Consider the following 26,874-nt stretch of genomic DNA (forward strand, 5'->3'; position numbering starts at 1 on the left):
GTGAGGTCACAGCGATAGATTACGTCAGATGTAAACAGCGCCACCGAGAACATCAGTACTGAACGAGATTTGCGCAGAGGAGCCGCGTTGAAGCGCGTTTCCCGATTGACCAGAGACAGATCTGTGATTTATGACTTATTGAGTATTGCCGGAGGTCACTGTGCTCATGTTAAGCGCTTTAGTCAAAAAAATGTAGAAAAAGAAAATCGGGGTCCGAATGACAGTCATGAACGACAGTGTCGTGATATCAGACTACAAGCGGGGGAGTGTGCACACTGGATCTGCATGTGCGGCGGCGTGGTAGCGAGCTGGTGCTTTAAGTGAAGCGGTTCTCTCATGCGAGTTTGTTGTGGTTTGGGTCAGACGGGGATGTGCAGTGCTGTAAAATCCTCTATGTGGATTAGCAGATGAACACATGTGAACAAGGAAGTGCTGAGTGGAGACCTCACGCTGGCTGAAGTACTTGTGAAGGTAAGACAGCCTACACGTTTAACTTGCGATCGCTGGAGTTTTAATTTAACATGTGAATAAACACTAAATCACTTAACTTGGAGCTCTGTACACTCACGTGGGAACTGAGATTTTTATACCAGTTAACGCTTTGATGTCTTTTAATCTAATTTGAAATTATTATAAAGTGACCCTGTTCAAACACCTGCATTTATTAATGTATTAACTCATTCTAACATGATGTGTTATACTAAACATATAATAATAATAATAATAATAATAATAATAAGAAGAAGAAGGATAATACAATGAGCTGTATAATATTTATTACTATATTGCGTCAGAATCATTTTTCAGATTTTCGCCTCGTGTAATTTTGCTGTGGTGCTGTTTTATTAGTAGTTGAAAGTTTATTGTACTTGAATAGTATCCTGTAATATACTATAACAGTTACTATTATCCAAATCCTGTATAATATTACTTATTCAATTCATTATAAGCCCCTTATTAATTTATGAATTTATCCTAAAATATAGCATATGTAACATTTAGCTATGTATAAGATTAGTACTATAATACTTTGATAGTTGTTGCCTCTTTTAGTATTCTGTACTGTTTTATACTAGTTTATTTGTACTTGAATAGTATTCTGGACTGTACTAGTATAGTGACTGTAATATTGTATAATAATCAGTCCACTAGAAATACCTGTAGATGTTTTATTATAAGGATTTTATAAGGAATGGGACACTCACTAACAGAACAAATGATATTTTGCTGATGTTGCAGGTGCTCAACAAGTCCACATGGATGACCGCAAACATAGCCATTGTTCTGTGAGAACCTGTTGGTCCAGCCTGTAACTATCTAACACTCAGGTGTTGACAGGTATGGATGTCACTGGACAGAAGTACTTCACTACAATTGACTTTGTGCTGTTTGCCCTCCTTCTTGTGGCCTCGATGGCCATAGGGCTCTACCATGCCCTCTCTGGAGGACGACAGAGAACCACTCGAGAATTCCTGTTGGCTGACCGGAGCATGAAGTGCCTGCCCCTTTCGCTGTCTCTCATGGCCACTTTCCAGTCAGCTGTTGCTATAATCGGCACCCCAGCAGAAGTGTACACCAATGGCACACAGTACTGGTTCATAGGCTGCTCCTACATTCTGGGACTCTTTATTCCAGCCCACATTTTCATTCCAGTATTCTACAGACTGAATCTCACAAGTGCTTACCAGGTATACTGCTACTAATCGGTCCTTCCTCACATTTCTCATTAATCTTCTTCAGTTAATGACTATATGACAGATGTGTTTGTTAGAAATTTGGAAAAGTCATGACACACCTGATTAATCAACATGAACGGAGCTTCTTTTCTGTATCCCTGAGAAACGTTAGCATGTTCTACATTTTGAGACTGATCTGCTAGCTCTTTTTAATGCCTTTTTTGTTGCTTTTGCCTCCCAGTATCTGGAACTACGTTTTTGTAAAACGGTCCGTATCTGTGGAACAGTTACGTTCATTTTTCAGATGGTAAGTTCCAGTTTATTAGAAGCAGAACCTCTGTTATGCATGCCTGTGTGTCACCATAATACATCTTGATGAATTTGTTGTTTGGCTGTGGCAGATCATTTACATGGGTGTTGGCGTATATACTCCTGCCCTTGCACTACATGCAGGTAAGGTTCTTTAAATTTAGTATGACAGCAGGACAAGATCGTTATGATTAGCTAATCATTCATTATTTATAATAATTGTTATGTTAATACGGTGAAAATGTATAATACAGAGTGCACATCCTTAATTTCCTGTGTTCCCATGTTTTGCCATTTCTCCCTTAGTTACAGGTTTTAACTTATGGGGAGCAGTGTTAGCAACTGGACTAGTATGCACAGTGTACACAACCTTGGTAAGTACTGTTATATTAATTTAAATATTTACTTTTTATGTTATTTGAAAAACATGAACAGTCTTTTAATGTGATATTTGTAACTGTTTTGTAGGGTGGACTAAAGGCAGTGATCTGGACGGATGTTTTTCAGACAGTGGTGATGTTCACAGGTCAGATGGCTGTCATCATAGTGGGTGTGCAGCAAGTGGGTGGTCTTTCTGATTTTTGGAGGAAAGTCACAGAGGGAGGCCGCATTTCAGGGATTGAGTGAGAACCTTTTCACAAGCCTTTTTGAGTGTAAATATTCTGTCTAAACATTTAGAAAGCCTTTGCTTGAGATCAGTGGTCATCCCTCTCTTTCTCTTTCTTTGTACTTTAAGTCTAAATCCAGACCCAACTGTGAGGCACACCTTCTGGACATTGGCTGTTGGTGGAGTGTTTCTGATGCTCTCTCTGTATGGGGTGAACCAGGCACAGGTGCAGCGATACCTCAGCTCTCGAACAGAGAAAGAGGCTGTAATGTAAGTGTCCTTTAAATCAGGTGTGTTAGAAGAAGGACGACACTAATTTCTGTGAGGCTGAAGTCTTCCAAGACCAAGAGTTTGACCTCTCTGCTTAACCCTACACTGTGTGCACAATTATTAGGCAAATCCTAGTTTTGAGGATTTTTTTTATTAATCACCAACTACAAAAAAACAGTGACTGATAAAGCCACCCTTCTTTCAATAACAGTGACAAGCCTTCTAGTAATGGAGTTAGTTTCTTGATCTGTTGACGATCAACCTTTTGTGCAGCTGCAACCACAGCCTCCCAGACACTGTTCAGAGAGGTTTACTGTTTTCCCTCACTGTTAATCTCCTGTTTAAGAATTGCCCACAAGTTCTCAATTGGGTTCAGGTCAGGTGAGGAAGGGGGCCATGTCATAAGTTTTATTATCTTTAATGCCTTTACTCTGCCATGCAAAAGAGTATTCAAAATGCATGTGATTGAGCATTGTCCTGCATAAAAATCATTGTCTTTTTGAAAGTTGCAGACCTTCTTCCTGTACCACTGCTTAAAGAAAGTGTCTTCTAAAAGCTAAAAGTAGGATTGGGAGTTGATTTTGAGCCCATCTTCAACCCGAAAAGGTCCAACCAGCTCATCTTTAATAATACCAGCCCATACCAGTACCCCATCTCCACCTTGCCGGCGTCTGACTCGAAGTGGAGCTCTGTGCCTGTTACTGATCCAGTCACAAGAGAGTCATCATTTCATCAGCCCATAAAAAATTTAAATCCAAATAAATTTCCTGGAATTTCCTTTATGTGTCTTGTTCAGTGGTGGTTGGGTATCAGCATGTCTTACCTTGGCCATGTCTCTGAGCACTGAACATCTTGTACTTCTTGGTACTCCATGTAGGTTGCAGTTCTAACAAAATTGGAAGATAATGGGTTCCTGGTAGCTTCACACTTGATGCTTCTCAAACCCTTGGCAGTTAATGTGCTTCTTTTTTTTCTCAACACGTTTCTTGCGACCCTGTTGACTATTTGCAACAAAACGTTTGATAGTTCCGTGATCACTTAAGAGTCAGTTAAATCTCTTTTTTTGCCCTTTTTGCCTACAGAAAAAGCTGTAATAATTGTGCACACCTTGATATAGGGTGTTGACCTGCTGTGCTTAAATTCATTAAGCATTCAAGTTTATCCAGCTTGGAGTTAGAAAATATACCTAAGAATGATAATATGGTCAGAATACTCACTTGCCTAAAAAATGTGCACACAGTGTATATTAAAGGGCCCATATCATGGAAAACACAATTCCCCATACCATTCAGTCTCTAGTCCATGCAGTCTGTAAAGTGGGTCACTTTAAGTAAGGCCTGGCTGGCCCAAAGTTGGACATCCATGGATGTCAGTTGGTGCTCACTGGGAATGATTTTTTTTTAATTAAGTACTTAAACTCACACAAACATCATATGTGGTCCTTTTAAAGACTGTCAACAAGTATTGCAATGCTACAAGCCTTTTCTTCTGGTGGTAAAAGTGGCTTAAAAAGGTGCTGTTCTTCTTTTATTGCACACATTAATGGCTCTTATGCTGTCTTGCAGGTCATGCTACATGGTGTTTCCATGTCTTCAGGTTGCGTTGTGTCTAAGCTGCCTAATGGGCCTTGTTATGTTTGCATGTTATGGTGATAACAGCCTTTTAGATCAACAGCACATCAAATCCAAAGACCAGGTCAGCTTTGTTGTAACATTAGCATACAGTTCTTACATGTTGTGGTGTAAATAACGCATAATTTATACATACTTGTACACTACAGATGGTCCTGTACTTTGTCATGGACATGCTGCAGGACTTTCCTGGACTGCCTGGATTGTTTGTTGCATGCTTGTTCAGTGCATCTTTGAGGTATGGCTAAGTTATTACAGTATTTTATGGATTAATGTCTTGTACATGTTTGATTTATTTTGTGAATTTGAGGCCCTTATCTTCTCTAAAAAGCATACAGAGATAGGCCTATTAACTTTGGCCCACATAAATCCTGGTATGTGCTGCACAGTTGTTTTATTTGCTGCAAATAAGGATTTGAGTCACTTGCTGGCATAGAATAGGTCATTTAATGTGTATTGTGAACACACATTTAATGTTGTGAAGGGTCCTTTCTGTAGGGGATTCACTGGCAGACAACTGTACTGTGTGCCACACTTTATATTCCTGAGAGAAAGTACAAGGTATATTTGTGTACAAATAGGCTCAATATGGTACCAAGCTTGGATAATAATGTTCATTTATGCAAGCAATTATAAACTGCAGAATTATTCCAATGTGACCAGGTAGGCTAGTTTTCTATATGACTTATAATAATAAGTACAGTATATTCTGCACAAACAGCATATGATGCTGTAAACATCCAGTGTCAGTTAAGCTATTACCAGCAAAACAGGAGCATGTACCAGAGTGTCCAGATCAATTTCTATTATATTTACCCCTAAGTGGGGTTTAATTAGTTGTTAATATTATATTATTGCAGACTATTATTAAGCGGATTTATGTTTTATTGTATGCAGTGCATTTCTGAACTAACTGTAGGAATGGAGTGATTTAATAAAGACAATGCAATAAACAGGAAAAGCACATGAAAGACAATAATAGAATGATAACTGCCATAATATCAGCAGGTTTTTAAATTTACCCAGTATTTGAGTCCAAGTCTGCATGGTTTTTATTTAACATAAAAATCACATTGAGAAATATCAGTGTCAGTTCAGATAACACATATCTAGTGAGTGTAAAACAGGTTCTGTAGAATTGTCCTTGCAAGAAACTGGGTGAAAGGACAAAGTTGTTATCTGACCCACATAAGCTATGCACAATAAAGACTTCAGTCTGGAGCCTTCAGTCTATCATGTCTACAGCAGTATTATTAATGAAAGGGAGTCCCTGCAAATGTATCAAGTGTAAGGCTTAAGTGCATTATGTCACAGCATGACCAGACCAATACCAACACTGAATGAACATATGCTTGTGTGTGTTTTCATGAAAGTTGGGGTACAGCTACCAATCATTTTACTCCTGTGCAGAAATCTCAGTGATTCTGTACATTTGTGATTTAGTGGAATATAATATTTATGTAATATAGCTGTGAGAAGAATTTGGAGGAATTGTCTGATCACTCTGTACCTAGACACGATGGGTGGATCTCATATCTTTTAAAAATGTGTCTTTGTTGCATTTCTTTGCATCCCTTCCTTCCTCTAAGTACATGAAGAAGAGATGCAAGGACAACAGACAAGGCTGCAAAATGTGTTTGTTGAATAATGTGTCCTTCACTGGGCTTTACTCCTGAAAAGGCCTGTGACCTGTGGGTGGGCTGAAAGTATTATTATAAACTTTTATTACCAAAGAATAGCCCCACCAGAAGTTCCTGTAGTTACTGATGAATATTTCTGAAAGTGTAATAAGCCTTGGAGTGTTAAGGGGTTAAAGGACCTGCTAATATTAGATTAGCCAAAGCATTATGATCATCTGGGTAATATGCTGGATGCCACCAAAACATTTTACTCTACAAAACCTCTACAAAAGAAGTCTAAATGTTGCAAGGTATAGCTGCTGCAGATTGGACTTATTCCAGCACCTTCGTGTGTCCTGAGATCTTTTTAAATTCCTTCCTGGATTTATTTGCATCTACAACCTTCTTTTTTGAAGGCATCAGAAAGCTCATTGGATCTCACCATGGTGCCCTGACCCTTTTCACTTAACTGTATATCTCAGACCTTGACATTTACAATATGAATTAACATTATTTAATTAATCTATGAGTGGTTTTCACATAAGCATGTTTTATTGCAATTTAATAAACTTTACCTAACTTTAATCATCCTTCTACAATGTGGAAATAAAAACTAACCTACAGATGTACGATGTATTTGTACATGTGTATCCTCACTCTGAAAACATACACCCACCTCTTTCCTGGATTCCTCCAAGCACATTAAAAGAACAGGAATCAAGGAGGCATCCTTAAGCATATTGATACCCACCAAGTCAGCCAGCAGTGAATTAGTATGTGATCTGTGAGGAAAAGAGTTGCTGCAACACATATGAGCAGGTCATAACAGGGAAGCTGACAGATAATTGTATGGCATTTTGGTAAAACCAAGCTAAAGTATGTTGGGGAGGAATTTCCATAACATATGGTATATTTTATATATTTGTGTTAAAATGTTGAATGTCATTCTCTTCAAGCACAATATCCTCGGCTTTCAATTCCTTGGCCACAGTGACAATGGAGGATCTGATCAAACCACATCATCCTTCTATGACAGAAGCTAGAGCCACTTTACTGTCCAAGATACTTGGTAGGTCTTTATAAACAGCTGTTTTGATTATTTAATGTTTAGAGAATTTCAAGTGGACGTGATTATTCACAGAGAAAACACCTCTCATGTGACAAAAATCAGATTACTTATATGTGCACCTTTTGGTTGTATTCTTCATCTAGCCTTTTCATATGGACTTGTATGTCTTGCTGTGGCCTATGTTGTCCATTTGATGAACAGTTCTGTTTTGCAGGTAAGCATAATTTGCTTGTGGTCATAAATTGAGTTTATTTCTTTTTTAAAATCCAATTTAATGACCAAGTATAATGGCAATTTATAATATAGTAAAATTATATTTTACTATTACTCAATTCAAGGCAGCACTCAGTATCTTTGGGATGGTTGGAGGACCCTTGCTGGGTCTCTTCTGTCTTGGGATATTTTTCCCCTGGGCCAACAGCTCTGTAAGTATCTTTGGTAGAATACTGTTGTGATAAACATTGTAAACATTGAACAGTATCAAAGAACAAACTAGCTTCAGCTAAACAAGCTAATCTTTGATTGTATTTTGTGCAGGGTGCTGTTACAGGGCTGCTTGCTGGTCTGGTCGTGGCCTTCTGGGTTGGCATTGGTGGATTTGTGGCTCAGATGTCGAGCAGCATCACTGTACATTCCCATAACTGCACTGACACAGTAGCAACAGATAATATAACCATGGCCACTGTGACTGCTATCATGGCTCCAGTCACTAATAAACCAAGGTAACACGCAGACACCGCTTGCATTAGCGAGTTGAGAAAAGACGCTGATGAGGTGTCTAAAAATGTGTGATTTCACATTTTCAGTGAAGTGTCACCTGTTTTAACACAAACTGTAGAGAAGTATTCCCAAAAGAATAGGAAGTGGGGACAATGTGATTGCTATATCTACAGCACCAGTAGAGGGCAGTGTAAAGTAGCTCTGAATTTATGTAGAGGTAGATTTGTCTGTATGTTTACCCTTGACTAAAATATTCTTTGTAAAACTATTTTGCTTAGCTTTTTGTACATTATTATACATTATTAAATTTACATAATGTATTCCGAACAATGATAATGTGTTCCTGTAATAAAATAAATTAATAATAAATAAAATAAGGCATGGTCAATTTTGGCAGTAATTAAGAAGCAAAGCAGAAACAAAACTATTCAGTAAAACTGATTTGTACAATGCTTTTGACACTACACATCATGACAATGCTTTCCAGAAATCCGAATCCAAGCCTCTCATTAATAATTTCTCTCTTAATTGTCTAGTAGTTGTTGCCACAGCTTGTCCAGGATAGGGTTTCTTTAAAATACTCAGGAACACTTACTTTTTCTGTAAAGGTACAGACTGGGAGTGTGGTAATTATACTACTTGCTATTTAAACCAAAATGGTCTGGTTTTGCCTTATCACACAACTTTCTCCCCTAATTATTTAGGTTCTTTTTTCACAGACTTTATTTAAGTAGACCCAATGATCAGTTATGTTGAGATGTTCATGAAGTGATCAAGAAATGTAAGCTTCATATTTCAACCACTGACTGTTTACCTTATCATAATATCTCTCACCTGTTTCCTCTTTGCTTGGCGGCTCAGTTTGGAGTCTGTTTGGTTACTGTACTGTACCATGTCAGTCCACATGCTTCTTTTACTTTCAGTAATGGTCTTTTATCTCTCAGCTTGTCCAGAAAAATCTGTCTTTTAGTGGTGGTTCAATGCGTGAAATACATTTCCTGACTGTAGAGGAATTCTGGTTTTCCATATTGTTGCTTTAATAACTAGATTTAATAGAACATCTGTTTTGGTAATTTCACTGGCAAGAACAAAATGTGTTTTATGGTGTACTTCAACAAATACCAGTATACTTTTGAACAATGATTTGAGTATGGAATACTTTAGATTTCTTTATATATGTGTTTTGTCCCCTGGAGATTTTCGTATTCCTGATTAGATTGTATTGAGCTGTCTAATTATCTTCTTATCTTTTTTTTTCTTTTAGTAAACCTATTGGGCTGCATGGCTTCTATTCACTATCATACATGTGGTATAGTGCACTCAACTCTTCCGTTGTGGTTCTTATTGGACTGATTGTCAGTCTCATCACAGGTACAGCTTCATCATTTGTAGATGTCCAAACATTTTTGAGGACAACCAGCAGTACATGCTGCATACAATATGTCTCTAGCACAAAATGTCATGTACTTTTGCAGTGGTATAAAAAAGCCTTTTTAATGGATTGTGTTTGCTCTATTAGGGCCAATGAAAGAAAGAGACTTGACAACAGGCACAGTTTATCCTCTAATGGATAAAATGCATTCATTACTGCAAATGCTAGTGAAGCCCAAATCTTGCTTGGGCTCATCTCCAGAACACAGGGTAATATTTAGAACTAGTCAGTCCTTAAATGCAATTAAACTGTCTTTCACATCAGGGAATATTCTTTTGTGTTGTAAACAGTGACTGTACAGTTTATTTGTGTTTCTAGCAAACTACTACACACCATCAGCAAATGAATGGCGTTTCCTATACAGAAAAAAATATTGCAATGGAGGAAGAAAGAGAGACTTTTCTACCATCGTGCCAAACATCTTATTTGGAGCAGGAAACTTCTGTGTAATGAACCATCATAAAAGGCGTATGAGTTGTAAGTATGAGTGTTATGATAACAATGTCATAATTTCAGTTCTGCAGTATTACAGTATGGTATTAAAAGTGCCTTCTTTATAGGCTTTTTTTTCATATGACATTATACTGCAAAAATGGTTTTGTGAGAATAGTTTGTTTGGTAAGCAAAGCAAAGCACCAGGATTGTGAATAATTACATATTGGTATATATTTCTGTAATAGTATTGATGTACATATTGCTATAAATATTCTTTGATATAGTAACTGTAATGACTTCAGTATTGTGGAATATCAGTGTACAAACTTGACCTGTAATTTTAGTGTTTACTAAGCATGCAAACTAGCATACCATGATAAGATGATGATAATAATAATAATAAGAAGAAGAAGAAGAAGAAGAATGAGAGATATAAGGTGTGCCTAACTTGCAGTCCCTTTCAAATGTCTTTTGGTAGCTGCCTGTTGTACTCTATATTTGAGTACTTGCATTGACTTGAAAAAAGCCATGTGTAAGGCAAATAATAGTGTCATTTGAGATTAAATGATTGTATTATAATGTAAAGTACAGCCCGGTTTGCAATTTCATGTATTGTGAACATACATTCATGCAAGTACTAAAACTGTAGTATAAAAGGTACTATTGATTTCTTATATTTTATACAAAGTAATTGTATTAGACTTTCAATATACTGACAGTAATTTCTGGACTCAGTATATATGTATTTTAAAGAAAAGGAAAAAAAATGTCAAAATAAACCATTAAACATTAAAATCTACAGAACTAAGTAAAATAAGTATTATAGTAAATAAGTTTTATATTCTAGGGTTTGCGATACAGTAACTCATGATGCAGCCGAAAAGTAATACTACGGTGTAAAACACTAAGGAAAATGAGCCGTTCATCAAATGAAAAAGTTTTGGACTTGTCAGTCTCCTAATCTATACTGGGGGGGAAACGCAAAATGCAAAGTATATGGGCTCAAATTTGTGTATATCACTTGAACTACTCTGACCTATGCTGACTTAAAATGGGGGAGTTAAAACTAAAAGCAAAGTGTTACTTCAAAACAATAAAACACATGCCTAGAACAATAAAGCCAATAAACCATAGGGTAATGATTCAGTTGTTGGACCTAAGGCAAAAACTATTGTATAGCAGTTCAGTTTATCAGATTCTGTGGAGTGCCAAAGGGTTCTATTTTAGGCCTGTTGAAAGTGGCATAAATGATAATAGTAATTAAAACGTGTGGACCTACATTAATGGTTTGACGGGTTTAAGAAATAAAAAGTGACCTATACTTCAGCCTGTACTTCATTGTGCAAATGATAAATTTTGGACTGTACTGTACACTTTTTTTTTTTTTTTTTTTTTTTTTTAACAAAGCCAAAGAAAATATTTGGTACTGTCTTGAGCTGCATTTTATGTCTACTGCTGTAAAGCCTAAGAACAATAAACTCAATGACTTTTTGTAAACTTTTTAAAACAGTGCTCAGTGTATTTCCTACTGTTTTACACGTACCATGGTGCAAGTTTATCAATGCCTTATACTTAAAATGTAGGTGCAAAACCTTCCTCTATGTACCTCTACTACCTGTTTTTAATCATTTTCTATAAATACTTGTAACTGTATTCTGGCAAAAGTGCAACTAACATTCTGTGTTACTTTCGAGCCTAAATGCCATGATGTCTGTGCTGTGTTTCTTATATATGCCGGCTAATATAAAATTCAGCAATGTCAATAACAATGTCAGAGGGGAAAAAGAGGAACAGTGTCACACCATTCCTATGCAAATAAGCCTCCATGTTTCACGTAATATTGATCATATCTCTCCTAAGGACAGACGACATTCACAGATATCATCGAAACTAATTTAAATGTGTAAATGAGTAAACTTGTTACAGGGTCATTTTCCAGGTAAGCAAGCTTAAATAAATAAATAGCACAAACAATGCACTTACTATTTTTGCCTTGGTGATTAAATACACAAGGAGTAAACTCATATATGGATTCCTTCTCAACCTGGATACATTTTTTAAATATTGGAAAAGGTCATTAGCAAGTAAAACATCTGATAAATAAAAACAGAAAGAGTTTACTTTTACCATCAAAGTTCACAATGTAAAACACTAATAAGCAGAAATCAGGGTGGGAGGAAAGGATCAAGGAAAGACGAGGGTGGACTTCAGATGGACTGGAACACAAATAACATGTGACTCAATGTCAGTAATACCAAGAAGTGTTTCAGTGTCAGCAAGATGTTGACTTCAGGAAGCTAAGTGTGAACCACAGCCCTGTCTCTGTTAATGTTACAGTATTAGGTTTTTCAGAGTCCACATATTTCAAGACCTCTCTCAAGGCCCATCAACCCCTCCCTTTTCTTAGAAAGCTGAGAAACATAAAACAACATCCCTGAATATGTGGCCTCAGTATAGACCATGAGCCATTTTTAACTGTTTGGCTTCTGCAGCTATACATTTCTTACCTCATTGCTGTGTATTCTAGTCATTCTCATGTAATGAAAGGTAATTTTGCCTGTGTGTGATTATATGATTATAATCCAGGAAACAAGAAGTAATGGTGGACCATTTGTTAGCTTAGGGAAACTTCTAAGCACAGTAGTGAAACTACCTTAGTAAAATAAAGGTGCTACAAATGATTTGTTGAGTGATGCTAAAGAACCATTTTCGGTTCTTATAAAGATCAATATCTGTAATAGAGTTGTAAAGAGGTGTAAAGAACCTTTTAATTCTTTACACTCACTCACATCTCTTTTATGAACATGATTCTTTATAAACCACACATGCCTTGTTACAACAACAAGGTTCTTCTAAAGGAGCCAGATTGAGAAACACTGCTACAGCCCTTCATAAATGGTCAGTGTCCGAGCCCAAGAAAACTGGTGGCTGGATATGTTTTGTGGTGGATCGTTCTTACCATAGTAGCAATAGCAACATTGCTGTTCCTCATATACTTGTGATATCTGGTTAGTGGTGGTCCTGTGCTTGTTTATGGAATGCGTCAGTACATTCATTTATTATAAAGGGCTTATGAATGGTAGTTTGGGATAGTAGATGCTGAAGAAGAGGCTGAATTGTATGGGCTACTCTCAGTAATTGTGTAAACAGTGATTGTACATTTTGTATATAGTAAAGTTTCTAAAGAAGGCTAAGACTGAAGACTAAGGCAATAATACATAATGTGTTAGTCTTAGACAGCCAGTGTTCCCCAATTCAGCCTGAATAGGTCTGATTCTGCCTGTGGTTTAAAATAGAGTCCTAATTTGGACATCTAGACAATGGCTATTTATGTTGACAGTTGTGATTGATTTAGTTCCGCTTATATTACATTAAAAAGATACTTCCAGGTGATGTCTCTGCCATATAGCTCTGCTAATATCCAAATATTCTTTAATAAATTTTTTTATTTGCTGACTTCCTCAAAACCTGGGATGTCAGCATGCCCTCACCTCTACTTCACCCCACGTAAAACTAATTCACAAATTTGTAAATCAATTGAAACTGTATATAGTATACAGTGGCAATAAAAAGTATGTGAACCCTTTGGAATTTTATGGTTTTCTACATTCATTTGTCATAAAATGAGATCTGATCTGATCCAAGTCAAGTGTATTGACAAATATAATGTATCTAAAATAATAACACAACAAATATAAGATCTTGCAGGTCTTTATTGAACACACTCATCCAACATTCAAAGTGGTAGTGGGAAAAGTAAGTGAACACTTGGAATTAATAGCTGGTTGACTGGATTATTTTGACCGGGCGCCCACTTCTTGGCAGAGTAGCCAGGGTCCCAAATCGTATAGATTGTTTGGCTCATAGATGGGTTTGTTTACAGCTTTACGTAAATCAAAAAATCTTCTTCGTAGATCCTCTAAAAGCTCTATTTGGTGAGGCATTGCTCACATACGTATATCCTTCTTGTGCAGTTTTTTATCAGTCAAAGTAGCTCTAGTCCTCACTGCCAAACTCATTTTCCTAACACCTGACTCCAATGAGCTTTTTTGAGATCATTAACTCAAGAGTTCATACTTTATCCACTAGCACTATGAGGTTTTTATGGTTGTTCTCAATGAAGACATGAATGATCAGAATTGTTTTTTTTATTATTTTAGGCACATTATATTGGATGAGAATCAGATCTCATTTTATGACAAATGAATGCAGAAAACCACAATTTTTCTTGCCACTGTAAGTTATAAAGAATGATTTTAAAAAGTCTGATTTTAGTGACCTCTAAAATTAAACGTTTAAAAAGTGTTATTGGAAAAGAAACTTTATTTAAATTTCACGCTCTGTACATATCAAAACAATATCAAATTTAAATTGAATTTGGGTTAAGTCATTTTTAACACCTAATTTTTATGCAAGTATGTCAAACTCAGTTCTGGTGGGTCAAAGAGACTTCTCCTGCACTCAGAATTTAACTCGCAAAGGCATTGCTCCCTAGACTTGCAAAGAGCTATGACTTTGAATACTATCCATCTATGTTGTGAAGGCTTTGCAGAGCATTTTGAAAGTCAAATATAGGTAACAAAAGTATTGTTGGTATGAGCTTCATGTGCCTAATTGTTATTTGATATTGTATGTAAATTAGTAATGCTATGTTTAAAGCTAGCTTGTGGAAAAACTCGCAACCAACTTTGATCCGACACTGAACCCTGTTACACTGACTGACAGGTGTCTCACGACTTAAAAAATATGCAGTTTGCCTTTTGTTAGAAGAATTTTATAGATTTCTATTCCATGTTCTTTGCTACAATTCGATACATCATATTGATTGCTGCATTCTTTTCAGGGGCTTTTTTGTGACCGAAGAAAGACCTTTTGTGGAAGGTAAGAAAATATGTATTGTTTCTGTGATTCTGTGATTTTACTATTTTTGTTGTTTCCAATATCGTTGTGCATAAGGAGTAGTATCAAGAAGGCTTCTATTTCGGATCTTCATGCACCATTAACCAAAACTTCTTGGAAAAATAGCTACTTCATAACATCAGAGAAAGAAGTATTCCACCTAGTGTTTATCTGACAAAAGTAACTGACAAAAGAAAAAACAAACAATGAAAACAAAATACTTTGCAAATACTATTTATGATTAATTGGATCATTTCACTTAATAATTTAATGTAAGCATATAAGCAAAAAAAAAACTTGATCAAATACAGCCACGGTGCATGCAGTGCAAATAGGGCAGTGGTGGCTCAGTGGTTAGAGCGCCGGGCTAGCGATAACAGGGTTGTGGGTTCGATTCCCGGGCTTGGCAAGCTGCCACTGTTGGGCCCTTGAGCAACCCTCTCTGCTCCCTGGGTGCTGGAGTTGGCTGCCCACCGCTCTGGGTGTGTGTGTACTCACTGCCCCTAGTTCACTAGTGTGTGTGTGTTCACTACCACAGATGGGCTAAATGCAGAGGACACATTTTGCTGTACAGTGACAAATACGTGCACCTTTACCTTTAAATACAAGCCGTCTGTCTTCATATCCCCCGATTAATGACTATGCTCTTCTCTGTCTTAGAAATTATTGCCTCAAAAATGAAATCCCGGGCAAGCATTCTCATCTTGCTGGGATTGCTTTTCAAGGTTGGTCTACCTTTACAGAGTTATGTGCAACAAAGTGAGGTTGTACTTTGAGAGCATCCGTCACCCATCACCAGCTTTAAGTGAATATGTGATGCTTATTTTTATATCAGTGTTTTTTTTTTTCTATTTTGGCACTTATCTGTACTAGTCTGTTGAATATGGATCTGTGAGTGGCAGCATTCAGAGTCCTGCCTTTTGAGCTTTCTGAGCTGCTCAGCAAGCTTCCTCAGTATGATCATGTTGTATTAAGAGATTTATATGCAATGACTCTGGAAATGAAACTAATTCCTTAGAAAACAAAGGTGATTTGTACCACAGCACATGTATAATCTAATGATACTTTATATGGATATGGAAGACTGGGACTGGGCACTGACATTGAGCTGGCTACCAAGAAACTTCTAAACCCTCCTGTCAAACTGACCCATTTCAAAAATTGTAAAAATACAGAAAACATATTGTAATCATTTTTTGAGCATGACACGCCTTAATCATTGAATTCAGATGTTTATTTCAGTCCCGTTGTCACAGGTGTATAAAATCAAGCACCAAGACAAGCAGTCTGCCTTTACAAACACTGTAATAGAATGACATCATTGCAACATGTCAGTTTTGTCATTTTTCTTCCCTCCTAGATTTCCCATGATCAGCTGTGAGTGGCATTATAAAGCATTTAGGGACTACAGCCACTCAGTTACAAAGTGGCAGATGACTACATAAAGTTACAGGGCAGGGTTGCTGAGCGCTGCGGTGCATAGATGTGCATAAAAGTGGTCAATGCTGAGTCCAAACGTGCTGTTATTACAGCAAAGTGGGACCAACTCCATATTAATGCCTATGGATTTAAAATGGGATGTCATAAAAGCTCCTGTAGGTGTAATGTTTAGGTGTCTCAATACTTTTGCCCTTACAGTGTATCTAACATCAGTGCTCTGTACATTTTATATGTTGTTATGCATGCTTTTCCTTGCAAACTTCATAAACTGCTCGTAACGCTAATTATTTGGCATTTTTATTCACAGGCTTCTTCAGGAGGTAAATATTTTTGCGCATCATTGCATTAAGTAAACTGTACTAAGAGGACTTGATATCTTTGAGTGAACACTGCTTTGCTTTGTTTGTGTGACAGAAAATTCAACAAATATTTACTATCTTGAGCTTCACATAGAAGAAGCAGCTTATGAGAATTTTACCAAGCTGATTGAAAACCTAGTTTTGGGTGTGGATAATTCAGCAATAGTAAAAAACATTACAATAACAACAGGTAAGAAAAGAAGTCAGTTAAAATACTCTGCTGTCCACTTTTTCGTAGTGCTAAATCCCTGTATGTTTCTCCATTCTGAGTGTAGATTGTGTCAGGAAGGATCCTTCAGGAATGGTGAACTGTACCTGCAAGTCGAGCAGCAGTTGGAGTGATGAGGTGTGTAAGAACTACACTCAGTGCTGCAACCAGGACTACTGCACATTTACAACTCCAAACCCCAGAGCTATGTGTCTCTCTAAAAACAGAGGTAAAAATATATTTTAAAAAAGAGTTACATTAGTAGTGTGGTTGATGCTATTTTCCTCATAATGACTTCATGGACATGTTTAGAGATAAGTGGTTTATCCTTTCAACCTAAAAAAATAAATTAAACGTTTTTATTCAGTTTATAGGTTGAATAGACAAACCACTTTATACACTTTCACATACTGAATTTACATTCATTTCTCAATTATAAAAAAAACTGTGAATACTTTGTATCAGTGCCAATTGTATAGCAAAGCCAGTGAGCCCAAACAACAACAAAAACAAACAAATAAACAAACATTGTCTGTTAAAACAATACTAAAAAATCCTAAAAAATCCTTAAAAATTAGCAGGAGCGTTAAGGAGTTCTGTGCTAGCCAACTCCATATTGGTACACTAGAGCCAGAAGCTCAAAAATGGCTAGCAATAAGGAAGAATATGTCCTGTGCATGCCATGTCTTATGTCATCACTACCGCCTCATTCAAGCACTCTATAAGCTGCACCTGATCACAAATAAAAAAAAGGCACTCCAATGACTTCCCAATATGCTCTCTAAGCCATAACAATCTAGTTCTACATGGTTACATGGCATGATCCTGGAGGTTAAGGAGTATTGCAGCGTCACTACACAATGAGCTACCCCATTTGGCTCTATCCACAATTCAATTTAAAGCTTATTCCTATATTTAGTAGCTCTGTCTTCACTCACTACTGTCGATATCTGCAAGACACTGTTGGTATAAGACCTCAGCCATACATTTTGGTACAAACAAAACATCTGTCTTGTCTTTCTCCAGTTCTTGTCAATGGATCATTTACCCTTAATCATAAACCATTTCCCCAAACAGCCGAATATGAAACCTTCATCAATAATTACACTACTATGGTATGTATTGCATGGCAAAAAAAATGGCTTATTTAAACACATAACATTACAGGCAGTAGGAATGCAATGAACAATGTTCAAGTAAATTGAATTTAAATTAACCTTCCTTTGGTTACTTACTCTCAGGGCACATCTTAAACTTGTGAGCTTTATTACTTGTGAGCTTTTTACTGTGCTAGTCTTGCTTCAAACCTTGCTTCAAACAGTCATTTCAAACTAAATCAGTAAGATCATCAAAATGCTTTCTCTATTTTGAGGCCTTGGTTCCAAAATAAGTTAAATGCCACTGAAATACAGTAAGTTGTGGAAAGTATTTTATATAGTTCAATTTTGTTCTTATTGTGTTTATGATATTGTGATATTCTGTGTTTAATTACAATGTATGTACAATTAACTAGCTTAGCTAGCTAGCTTAGGTTAAAAATAATATCATATCAAAAAACTCAAGATCATATCATGGCATCTCCCATAGTATGGTCATACAGTGAGTCCAAGAAGTATTTGATCCCTTGCTGATTTTCTTCGTTGGCCCACTAATAAAGACATGATCATTCTATACTTTTAATGGTAGATGTATTCTTACATGGAGAGACAGAATATTAAAAAGAAAATCCAGAAAATAAATCTAAGGAATATATATTAATTGATTTGTATTTCATGGAGTGAAATAAGTATTTGATCCCTTAGTATTCATTAGCAGTTCTGGCTTTTACAGACCAGTTAGACACTCCCAATCAACTTGTTACCTGACCTGAAGCCACCTGTTCTCACTAATCACTTGTGTGAAAAACACCTGTCCACAGAATCAGACAGATCACACAGATTTCAAGTCTCCAACATGGGTAAAACCAAAGAGCTGTCACAGGACCTCAGAGTCAGAATTGTTGACCTTCACAAAGCTGGAATGGGCTACAAAAAGATTAGTAAGGTGTTGGATGTGAAAGTAACAACTATTGGTGCAATTATCAGAAAGTTTAAAGAGTATAACATGACAATCAACAGACCTCGGCCCGGTGCTCCAAAGAAGATTTCGCCTCGTGGGGTGGCAATGATGCTGAGAACAGTCAGAAATCGTCCTGCAACCACTCGGCAGGAGTTAGCAAATGACCTGAAGGCAGCTGGGACCACAGTTTGCAAGGAAACAATTGGCAACACTTTGCGCAACAATGGATTCACATCCTGCAGTGCCCGAAAGGTACCCCTGCTGAAGAGAGCACATGTGGAGGCGCGCCTCAAGTATGCCAATGATCATTTGAAAGATGAACCAAGTTATTGGGAGAAGGTTTTGTGGTCAGACGAGACCAAAATTGAACTTTTTGGCCTCAACTCCACCCGCCATGTGTGGAGGAAGAAAAATGCTGCCTATGACCCCAAGAACACTGTGCCCACCGTCAAGCATGGAGGTGGAAGCATAATGTTTTGGGGGTGTTTCTCTGCCAAGGGTACAGGGCTACTTCACCGCATCACTGGGAAGATGGATGGAGCCATGTACCGCACAATCCTGAGGGACAACCTCCTCCCCTCTGCCAGGGATCTGAAAATGGGCCGTGGTTGGGTCTTCCAACATGATAACGACCCTAAACATACAGCAAAGGCAACAAAGGATTGGCTCAAGAAAAATCACATTAAGGTCATGGAGTGGCCCAGCCAGTCGCCAGACCTCAATCCGATCGAAAATCTATGGAGGGAGCTGAAGGTCAGAGTTGCCAAGCGACAGCCCACCAACCTTCATGATTTAGAGAGGATCTGCAAAGAAGAGTGGGCCAAAATTCCCCCTGGTGTGTGTGCTAAACTTGTGGTTAACTACAACAAACGTCTCACCGCTGTGCTTGCAAACAAAGGCTTTGCCACTAAGTATTGAGTGTGTTTGGCAAGAGGGATCAAATACTTATTTTCCTCATTGAAATACAAATTAATTAAAATATATTCTTTAAAATTATATTCTGGATTTTTGTCTTGATATTCTGTCTCTCCATGTTAGAATATATCTACCATTAAAAGTGCAGAAGGATAGTGTCTTTATTAGTGGGCAAACAAAGAAAATCAGCAAGGGATCAAATACTTCTTGGACTCACTGTATGTTACTTAAACATTTCATCTCTTTTAGCTGGAAAGGACTTACAGTACTTTGGGCTGGTTTGATTCCCTGAGCATCACAGGCCTCAGGTAATGGTAGTGGACAGTACAAACAATCTTAAGAAGTGCAGTTTTAATGTGTGAAGTAAAACAGATAAAAAACAACAACAATCCATTGTAAGTAAAATTTGCCTTTTTTCCAGACAAGGTAGTGTGATTGTAGACTTTGTGATGACACTAACAGAACAGTTTCAAGTGACTCAGCTTCAGAGGATAACCATTGATTTGCAAACAAATTTGACAACCACTATTGTCCTCATAATCACAGGTAACTTCATTTTTATTGTTAATTTTAGCACATACAATCACTTAAACCCTTTTCTGATGAACACTTTAATAGGAACACTTTTAAAAACTGCCTACGGGTGGACATTTGAGGACAGCCTATTGGAATTTTAACTTTTTAAGTAGTAGCCAACTGGCTTGCCACTAGAAGGAGGTGTTCCTAGTCAGGCTAGGATTCTTCTTAATTGAGATTCCCAGTTGAGCTACCCATAGTGGTCCCACATGGGCATGTTAGCTAGGTAATTACATCTATAATTATCTTCTCTCTAGCTGTGGTTCTTAAGGAATGTATTGCTTTATCACCTATCTAATTGTTTCACCAGTTTTATGTAGAGCTCTTGATACTGTTGACTGGTGCACCGTCAGGCCAGTCTTGGCCAGTCTTGGAATTATGTAGCTTCCACAATTCCCTTTATTGCTGTAATGAGTTTTGAGGGACAGCGTTGTCTAGGCAATAGGCCATATTTCACTATAACTGATAAGATAAGATAAGATAGTCCTTTATTAGTCCCGCAGTGGGGAAATTCCAATCCAATAGAGTTCACGGGGCTATCCAAACACTTTGTCCCTTTCTTGAGCATGTCTTGAACTTTAACTTACCTCCAGTTTCTTTAGTCTTTATTTTCAAAGATTTCCATTTGAATTAGGGTTGTACTTATGAAAATAACATATACTTTGTATCACAGAACATTTTCTTACTTAAAACCTACACTGCTTTAAATGTATTAATTTTAGGGTCATTCTTTTAAAACATTGAACAAAATATCAAAATGTTAATGTTAATATTTGGGAGGGTTTATTGATTACCTTTGCACAGCACTGTATGTATTGTTGTCTGAATGTGTGTGTGTTTGTGTAGTCAAGTTATCTTTCTTTCTTCTGAACATTTAGGATTCACCAGAATCTCAGTATCACAGAAAAAAGTTCCTTATAACAGTCCTGCCAGTATAACATGTTCCACATCACAGAATCTAGGCAATGCCATATGGTCCTTCACACAAGATGGACAGCGAATAAAGGACATTACAAATGGGACAGAAGCCAAGGTGATATCATATTCACAAGGAAGCTCAGTGTCTATTAGTGATGCTACAGAGGTCTGGAAAGGTGTGTTACTTCAAACTGGATTCATGACAGTGATGACAGTAATTATCTTCATGAAATTACACCATTGCTACATACATTTGATTATCTGATGCAATATTCTCCATTTGAATACAGGAACATTTAGCTGTGAATACAAGTTGAACAATTCAGACTTCATCAAATTTAGCGACAGTCTGTATTTGGACATAGCACTGTTGCCCAAAATCTTCATCATTAGCGATCCCCAATTTCCAAACTGTAAAGACCAAAAAGAAAATAAATTGAAAATCGAAGTTCAGTGTATAGTTCCTAACACCACAGAACAGTACATAGTTACCTGGTCAAAGAATTTTGTTGACAGCTATTTTCCAGGTAAGAATCCATTCTTGACACAATCAATGCACATAAGATACGTAAACACACTAAAATATATTTTCAGTGTAATATTTCTAGCACTTTTCATTCTAACTGGACACTGTACTTACATTTAACAAGTCCCTCTACAGAATGGTCTAATCTCCTACAAAGCCAGCTATATAATCTCCTGTGATGAATTGGAATTTTATAATGTTACATGTACATTTACAAATCAACTAAATCAGAAAAGAAATGCCACTCTGGACATTCCTATCATTCAGAGTAAGTTATCAATTTAAATTTAAAGTAAAATAACAATTGCAATGGTGTTAACCATGAAAACAAAACGTTGCTTAATTTTTATAGACTGTTTATGTATGGAAAGTTTTAATCAATGTAGAAAAAAAAATCATTGCATTATTTTTGAATATTTTGGACCAGGACACTCAGCTGTTTGCAAAGAAGATGATGGATGGCCACAAACAAAGGCAAATTTCACTGCCATAAAGTTCTGTAGTGCTGCTGATGTTGGTCTACAAAGGAGAATGTGCCTGAAAGAAAGCTGGCAAGGTGTCAGGTCTGAGTGTGTGAACAGAAAACTCAGTAATCTTTTAGAAGATGCTAAGGTATCTGTCTTTTCACAATACGTTTACTTATGTGTAACAATTTTACAAGCTAAAAATGATGCCCAAAAATAAAAAAGGAAACAAAAAGATGAATATGCACTTAACTTTGCTATGTTGCTGTGTCTGTATGCACTAAAATGCCAGGTTAAATGTACTGACAGAATATAAAAAAGTCTAAGAAGTTGTGCATTTGTGCCAGGGTAATATACAATACAAAAAGTACAAATAATAACAAAAAATACATTTATACAAAATACAATGTTCAGTTTATCATGTGTTATTTATTATGTGTATTATCACGATATCATCACATATTCAAAACTTTAATTATGCACATCTCTAATTATGCTTCTCAACAACAACTTACAGAACCTTGAAAGAGGACTTGGGACTGTTGAAAAAGCAGACTCTTTATTTCTTCGTTTAAAGCAGTCAACTGAACAGGAAACCATGAACACATTTGCAAACATTAATGCATCTGTGGATATTCTGGATAGCATACAGAACGCTTCTAAAATACAGAATAGATTACTGGATATGAAAGTGTTCCCTGTAAGTACCCACAGTAATAACTAATGTATTAACATTGTATACAGCATTAACCTACAATGAACATACCTTCTTTTTGTATTATAGATTAATATTATATAATACTAAACATTTGAAATTGAACATTGTCTTGTCTTTTTTAGGATTTTGTGAAATCTTCAAGCAATCTTTTAAATAGCAGTGCGAATAACAACTGGAGGACTGAGGATCTGGATGGGAATTACAGTTTGGCTTTTAAATATTTAGTGGTTGTAGAAGAAGTCATAAGACAAACAAATACAACTCCTGTAGGTGCATATGCATCCCAGTTCAAAGAAGAAAATGTACAAATAATGATACATAACAATTCAACCTCAGATAAATTCAGCAATGATTTTGGTGTCAGTGTTGATGACATATCTGCTCTGTATGTGCAAACTGCAATCAAGAATCTAACAAGCAAGTTACCAAACACTCTCAATGGTACAGAAACTGATCCGAGTGATACTATATTATCAGTTATTGCTTACAACAATACATCAATGAAGATCGTAATGAGTTTTAACAAAAATAGACTCAGAAATCATAAAATGTACTGTGTGTTTTGGGCTAATACAACATGGTCTGACAAGGGATGTACATGGGGTGGTGTAGACAATCCAAATCACTGTGAATGTAACCACTTGTCTGCATTCACAATTCTGATGGCTAAAAAGCCTATCCAGCTATTGTACATGGACGAGCTAACTTACACAGGTTTAGGTTTCTCAGTCGCTTCACTTGCTCTGTGTTTGGTAATTGAGTTTTTGGTGTGGAACGCAGTGGTTAAGTCCAACATCGCCCACTTTAAGCACACTGTCTTAGTCAATATAATGATTTCTTTGTTAATAGCAGACTGCAGTTTCTTTGTAACCCACACTCCATCTTCCACCCCCTCCAACTGGTGTTTGACTCTAACAGTTATGAAGCACTTTTGCTACCTGGCTGTGTTTTTCTGGATGATGTGCCTGAGTTTGGGTCTCTTGCACCAAGTAATATTTGTTTTTGTTCACTTGAGGAAAAAGGTATATTTGGGACTGTGCTTTTTTCTTGGCTACGTCTGTCCTCTAATCATTGTAGTCGTTACTTTCATCTCTAATGACAATGGTGCTACCGGGAAATACTATTCTACTGAAACCTGCTGGTTGATATATGATACTCCGTTGGAAGGGTCAATCCATGCTTTTCTTTTTCCTGTTTTTATAATTGTGTTTGTTAACATGTTCACCATGGTTGTAGTTATCAGCAGGATCTTAAAACCCACTTTATCAGAAGGAAGCACTCTTGGTGAAAAAGAGGTAGCAAGAAGCATTGTGAAAACAGTTGTCCTCCTCAGCCCTATCCTTGGAATAACCTGGATTTTGGGACTTTTTGTGTTGATGCTTGACCTCACAAAGGAACCTTATGCCCAAATTGTGAATTACGCTTTTACCTTTTTCAACTCATTTCAGGTATTAATTAACCATCCAATTAGATTTTATCAATAACAAAAGACTTTGCTACAAACCATTAAATGCAATATTTCACGCATTTTTCTTGCAGGGCTTCTTCATACTCCTTACAGCATGTTTTGGAGAGAAAAAGGTAAATTAAAAATTATAGTTTAAAAATAATAAATAATCATTCTGAATTGGTAAGGGGGCAGGTTTAACACTTTCAGTACTCTGCTCATCAAAAAGGGATCTTTTGTAAGGCCTAAAGTGGGTCTTTTGTAATAAATGATGGATTGAAACAAATCTTTCTCCAAAGGTTCTAGATGCACTGCTCAAGCGCTTAAGACCACAGGTAAAAACAGATTTGAAACATACACACACACACACACATACATATATACATATGGAAATATATACATATATAATGTGTGTGTGTATATATATATATATATATATATGTGTGTATTTGTATATATGTGTACATATAATGAGAGAAAGAGAAAGACTGTCCAAATATTGAGTTTAACTCACTGAATTATTATAATTTCAGAAATCGGCAGATTATAACAGTAAGAGCTCAATAAGAGTCACATCAACAACTAAAAGGAAATAGCCAGATTACTTTGCAGAGGTATGTAGCATTTATTGGTTTTACCATTCCTGTTCCTCTGAGCATTTGTGAGATGATCATTTACCTACTACCCTCAGATTTAGAATTTGAATTCAAATGAGCATTTTTCCTCATTTGAGTTTGAAAGGTCCAGAAACTCTTTTGTCTGTCATGATAACTTACAAGACCTGTCAACACTGAGATGGAGAGTGAAGATTAAAGAGACACACAGTGAAAAGACTTGGAAAGACTGTCCATGAACACAGCGACAGTACACAGACACAACAGTGCTGCTGGAGTGTTTAAACACTGCCCGCTCATTGTCCAGTCTATTAGACTACTACCTAGCTGGTTCACCTTGTAGATCTAAAATCAGAGGTTCTTCTGTTGCTGCACAGTTTGTGTTGGTTATCCCTAGTCCTTCATCAGTGGTCACAGGACGCTGCCCACAGGATGCTGCTCACAGGACGCTGCCCACAGGACGCTGTTAGTTGGATATTTTTCTGGTTGGTGGATGATTCTCAGTCCAGCAGTGACACTGAGGTGTTTAAAAACTCTGCTGTGTCTCATCCACTCATACCAGTGCAACACATACCAATGTGCCACCACCATGTCATTGTCGCTGCAGTGCTGAGAGTGAGCCCCCATCCAAATAATAGCTGCACTGTGGTGGTCCTGTGAGGTCCTGACCATTGAAGAACAGGGTGAAAGGAGGCTAACAAAGGTTTGCAGAGTAATTATAGAACAGTTATTCCAGAATTATCAAGTGCTCCTATATGGTATGTTGAGCTGATATAATGGATGAAAAGGTTGTACAAACTGTAGGAAATTTAATAATTAGTTAAAAAGTTCAACTTTTGTTTCATGTGCTTATTTTCATTCCAAAGGTGATGAAACAAAACTGGAACTTTTCGTACCTACGGATCAGTGGTATGTCTGGAGGAAGAAAAAAAAGCATATGCTGAAAAGCACACCCTGTCTACAGAAAAGAATGGTGGTGATGCTGTGAGGCTGATTTGCTTCCTCTTGCACTAGTAACCTGCAGTGTGTGGAGGGCAAAATGGATTATCAGGAAAACATGGAACACTGCCAGAAGCTGGTTTCCGGCTATGTGACATGTTTGCAGCAGGTCATAACAGCACTAATGAGTACTAAAAAGGCTTGTCATGAAGGGGTTGAATAATTCTGAAACTGCAGTCATCATTTAAATGTGGCATTTAAAAAAAAAACACTTAGTTTAATTAGTTATGTTGAGCTATTCAACTTGCTCTTGTTTGATTGCTTTATTGCAGCTGATAGTTTCTACATTTTGATAATAAACTTAATTTGCAATGGGGGCTGAAAAGTTTTGATAACTGTATAACTGTGTATTACAATATAGTTTGTATATGTAGTAGTGTATCATTTTCCTTTGTTTTATGGCATGTATTTGTACTTTAAAGAACTTTAAAGGGTACTTGTAATGGGAAAAGGGTATCTTGTGGTGTATATTTACCATGCATGATTATCAATGTTTTGGATTCTGTGGACAAATATGTTAACTTGCAGTTAAAAAAGCTGTTGTAATTTTTACTGTTTTTCACTGTTATTGGTTGGCTGTTTTTCTTCATGCAATTCTTCTGTCTTTAGCAGAGCTCAGTTGATCTGAGATAAATAACTGGTCATCACTGTGACTTATCAGTCTACTTATGCTTTATCATTGTTTTATTATTGATCATACTGTATAATCTGTATATATTTAATCACTTGAGCTTAATTACATTTTTTTAACAATATTAATCAACTTTGATTACAGATTTAAACATTTCAAATGTCCAATGATATCATTAAGTTATCATTAAATTATATAACTTTTTGAGTGATGTGTGTAATTGTTTTACTTAATACATGATATTTTGTCTGCATGGTTGCTTGAGCGTTTCTCAATTTTAGTGCCAAGTTGATTTGAGCAGCTGGTACAATGCAGTTGGATTCATAGTTCCTGG

The 26,874-nt window shown here is 36.8% G+C and overlaps 2 protein-coding genes across 5 annotated transcripts; both read left to right on the plus strand.

The window, feature by feature from the left end:
* Positions 1 to 54: 54 nt before the first annotated feature.
* On the plus strand, positions 55 to 16,426 carry slc5a6b (solute carrier family 5 member 6). 4 transcript variants are annotated; one of them, XR_011980520.1, is made up of 19 exons: positions 55 to 471; positions 1,240 to 1,688; positions 1,918 to 1,983; positions 2,078 to 2,129; positions 2,292 to 2,359; positions 2,454 to 2,608; positions 2,722 to 2,862; positions 4,428 to 4,557; positions 4,643 to 4,731; positions 7,069 to 7,181; positions 7,325 to 7,395; positions 7,520 to 7,606; positions 7,719 to 7,903; positions 9,166 to 9,272; positions 9,421 to 9,542; positions 9,652 to 9,810; positions 14,612 to 14,649; positions 15,328 to 15,392; positions 16,415 to 16,426. XR_011980520.1 is itself a non-coding variant. In XM_072689297.1 (16 exons), exons 2-16 carry the CDS (start codon positions 1,341 to 1,343, stop codon positions 9,781 to 9,783), a joined length of 1,866 nt encoding a protein of 621 aa, XP_072545398.1. In that variant the 5' UTR covers positions 55 to 471; positions 1,240 to 1,340; the 3' UTR covers positions 9,784 to 9,879. The 4 variants fall into 4 exon arrangements, 2 of the variants coding, with proteins under 2 accessions (XP_072545398.1, XP_072545399.1); XR_011980521.1 differs by lacking the exon at positions 9,421 to 9,542; XM_072689297.1 differs by lacking the exons at positions 14,612 to 14,649; positions 15,328 to 15,392; positions 16,415 to 16,426 and having other exon boundaries at positions 9,652 to 9,879.
* Positions 15,345 to 26,788, plus strand: LOC140564611 (adhesion G protein-coupled receptor F5-like). The gene is made up of 17 exons (XM_072690206.1): positions 15,345 to 15,392; positions 16,415 to 16,427; positions 16,522 to 16,656; positions 16,742 to 16,903; positions 17,701 to 17,789; positions 19,897 to 19,955; positions 20,069 to 20,193; positions 21,102 to 21,317; positions 21,432 to 21,668; positions 21,792 to 21,935; positions 22,095 to 22,279; positions 22,649 to 22,831; positions 22,972 to 24,297; positions 24,389 to 24,430; positions 24,596 to 24,631; positions 24,830 to 24,910; positions 25,777 to 26,788. Exons 1-16 carry the CDS (start codon positions 15,345 to 15,347, stop codon positions 24,890 to 24,892), a joined length of 3,063 nt encoding a protein of 1,020 aa, XP_072546307.1. The 3' UTR covers positions 24,893 to 24,910; positions 25,777 to 26,788.
* The last annotated feature ends 86 nt before the right edge of the window (positions 26,789 to 26,874 follow it).

This window comes from Salminus brasiliensis, chromosome 10 (assembly GCF_030463535.1).
Source record: "Salminus brasiliensis chromosome 10, fSalBra1.hap2, whole genome shotgun sequence".
Classification (NCBI taxonomy): Eukaryota; Metazoa; Chordata; class Actinopteri; order Characiformes; family Bryconidae; genus Salminus; species Salminus brasiliensis.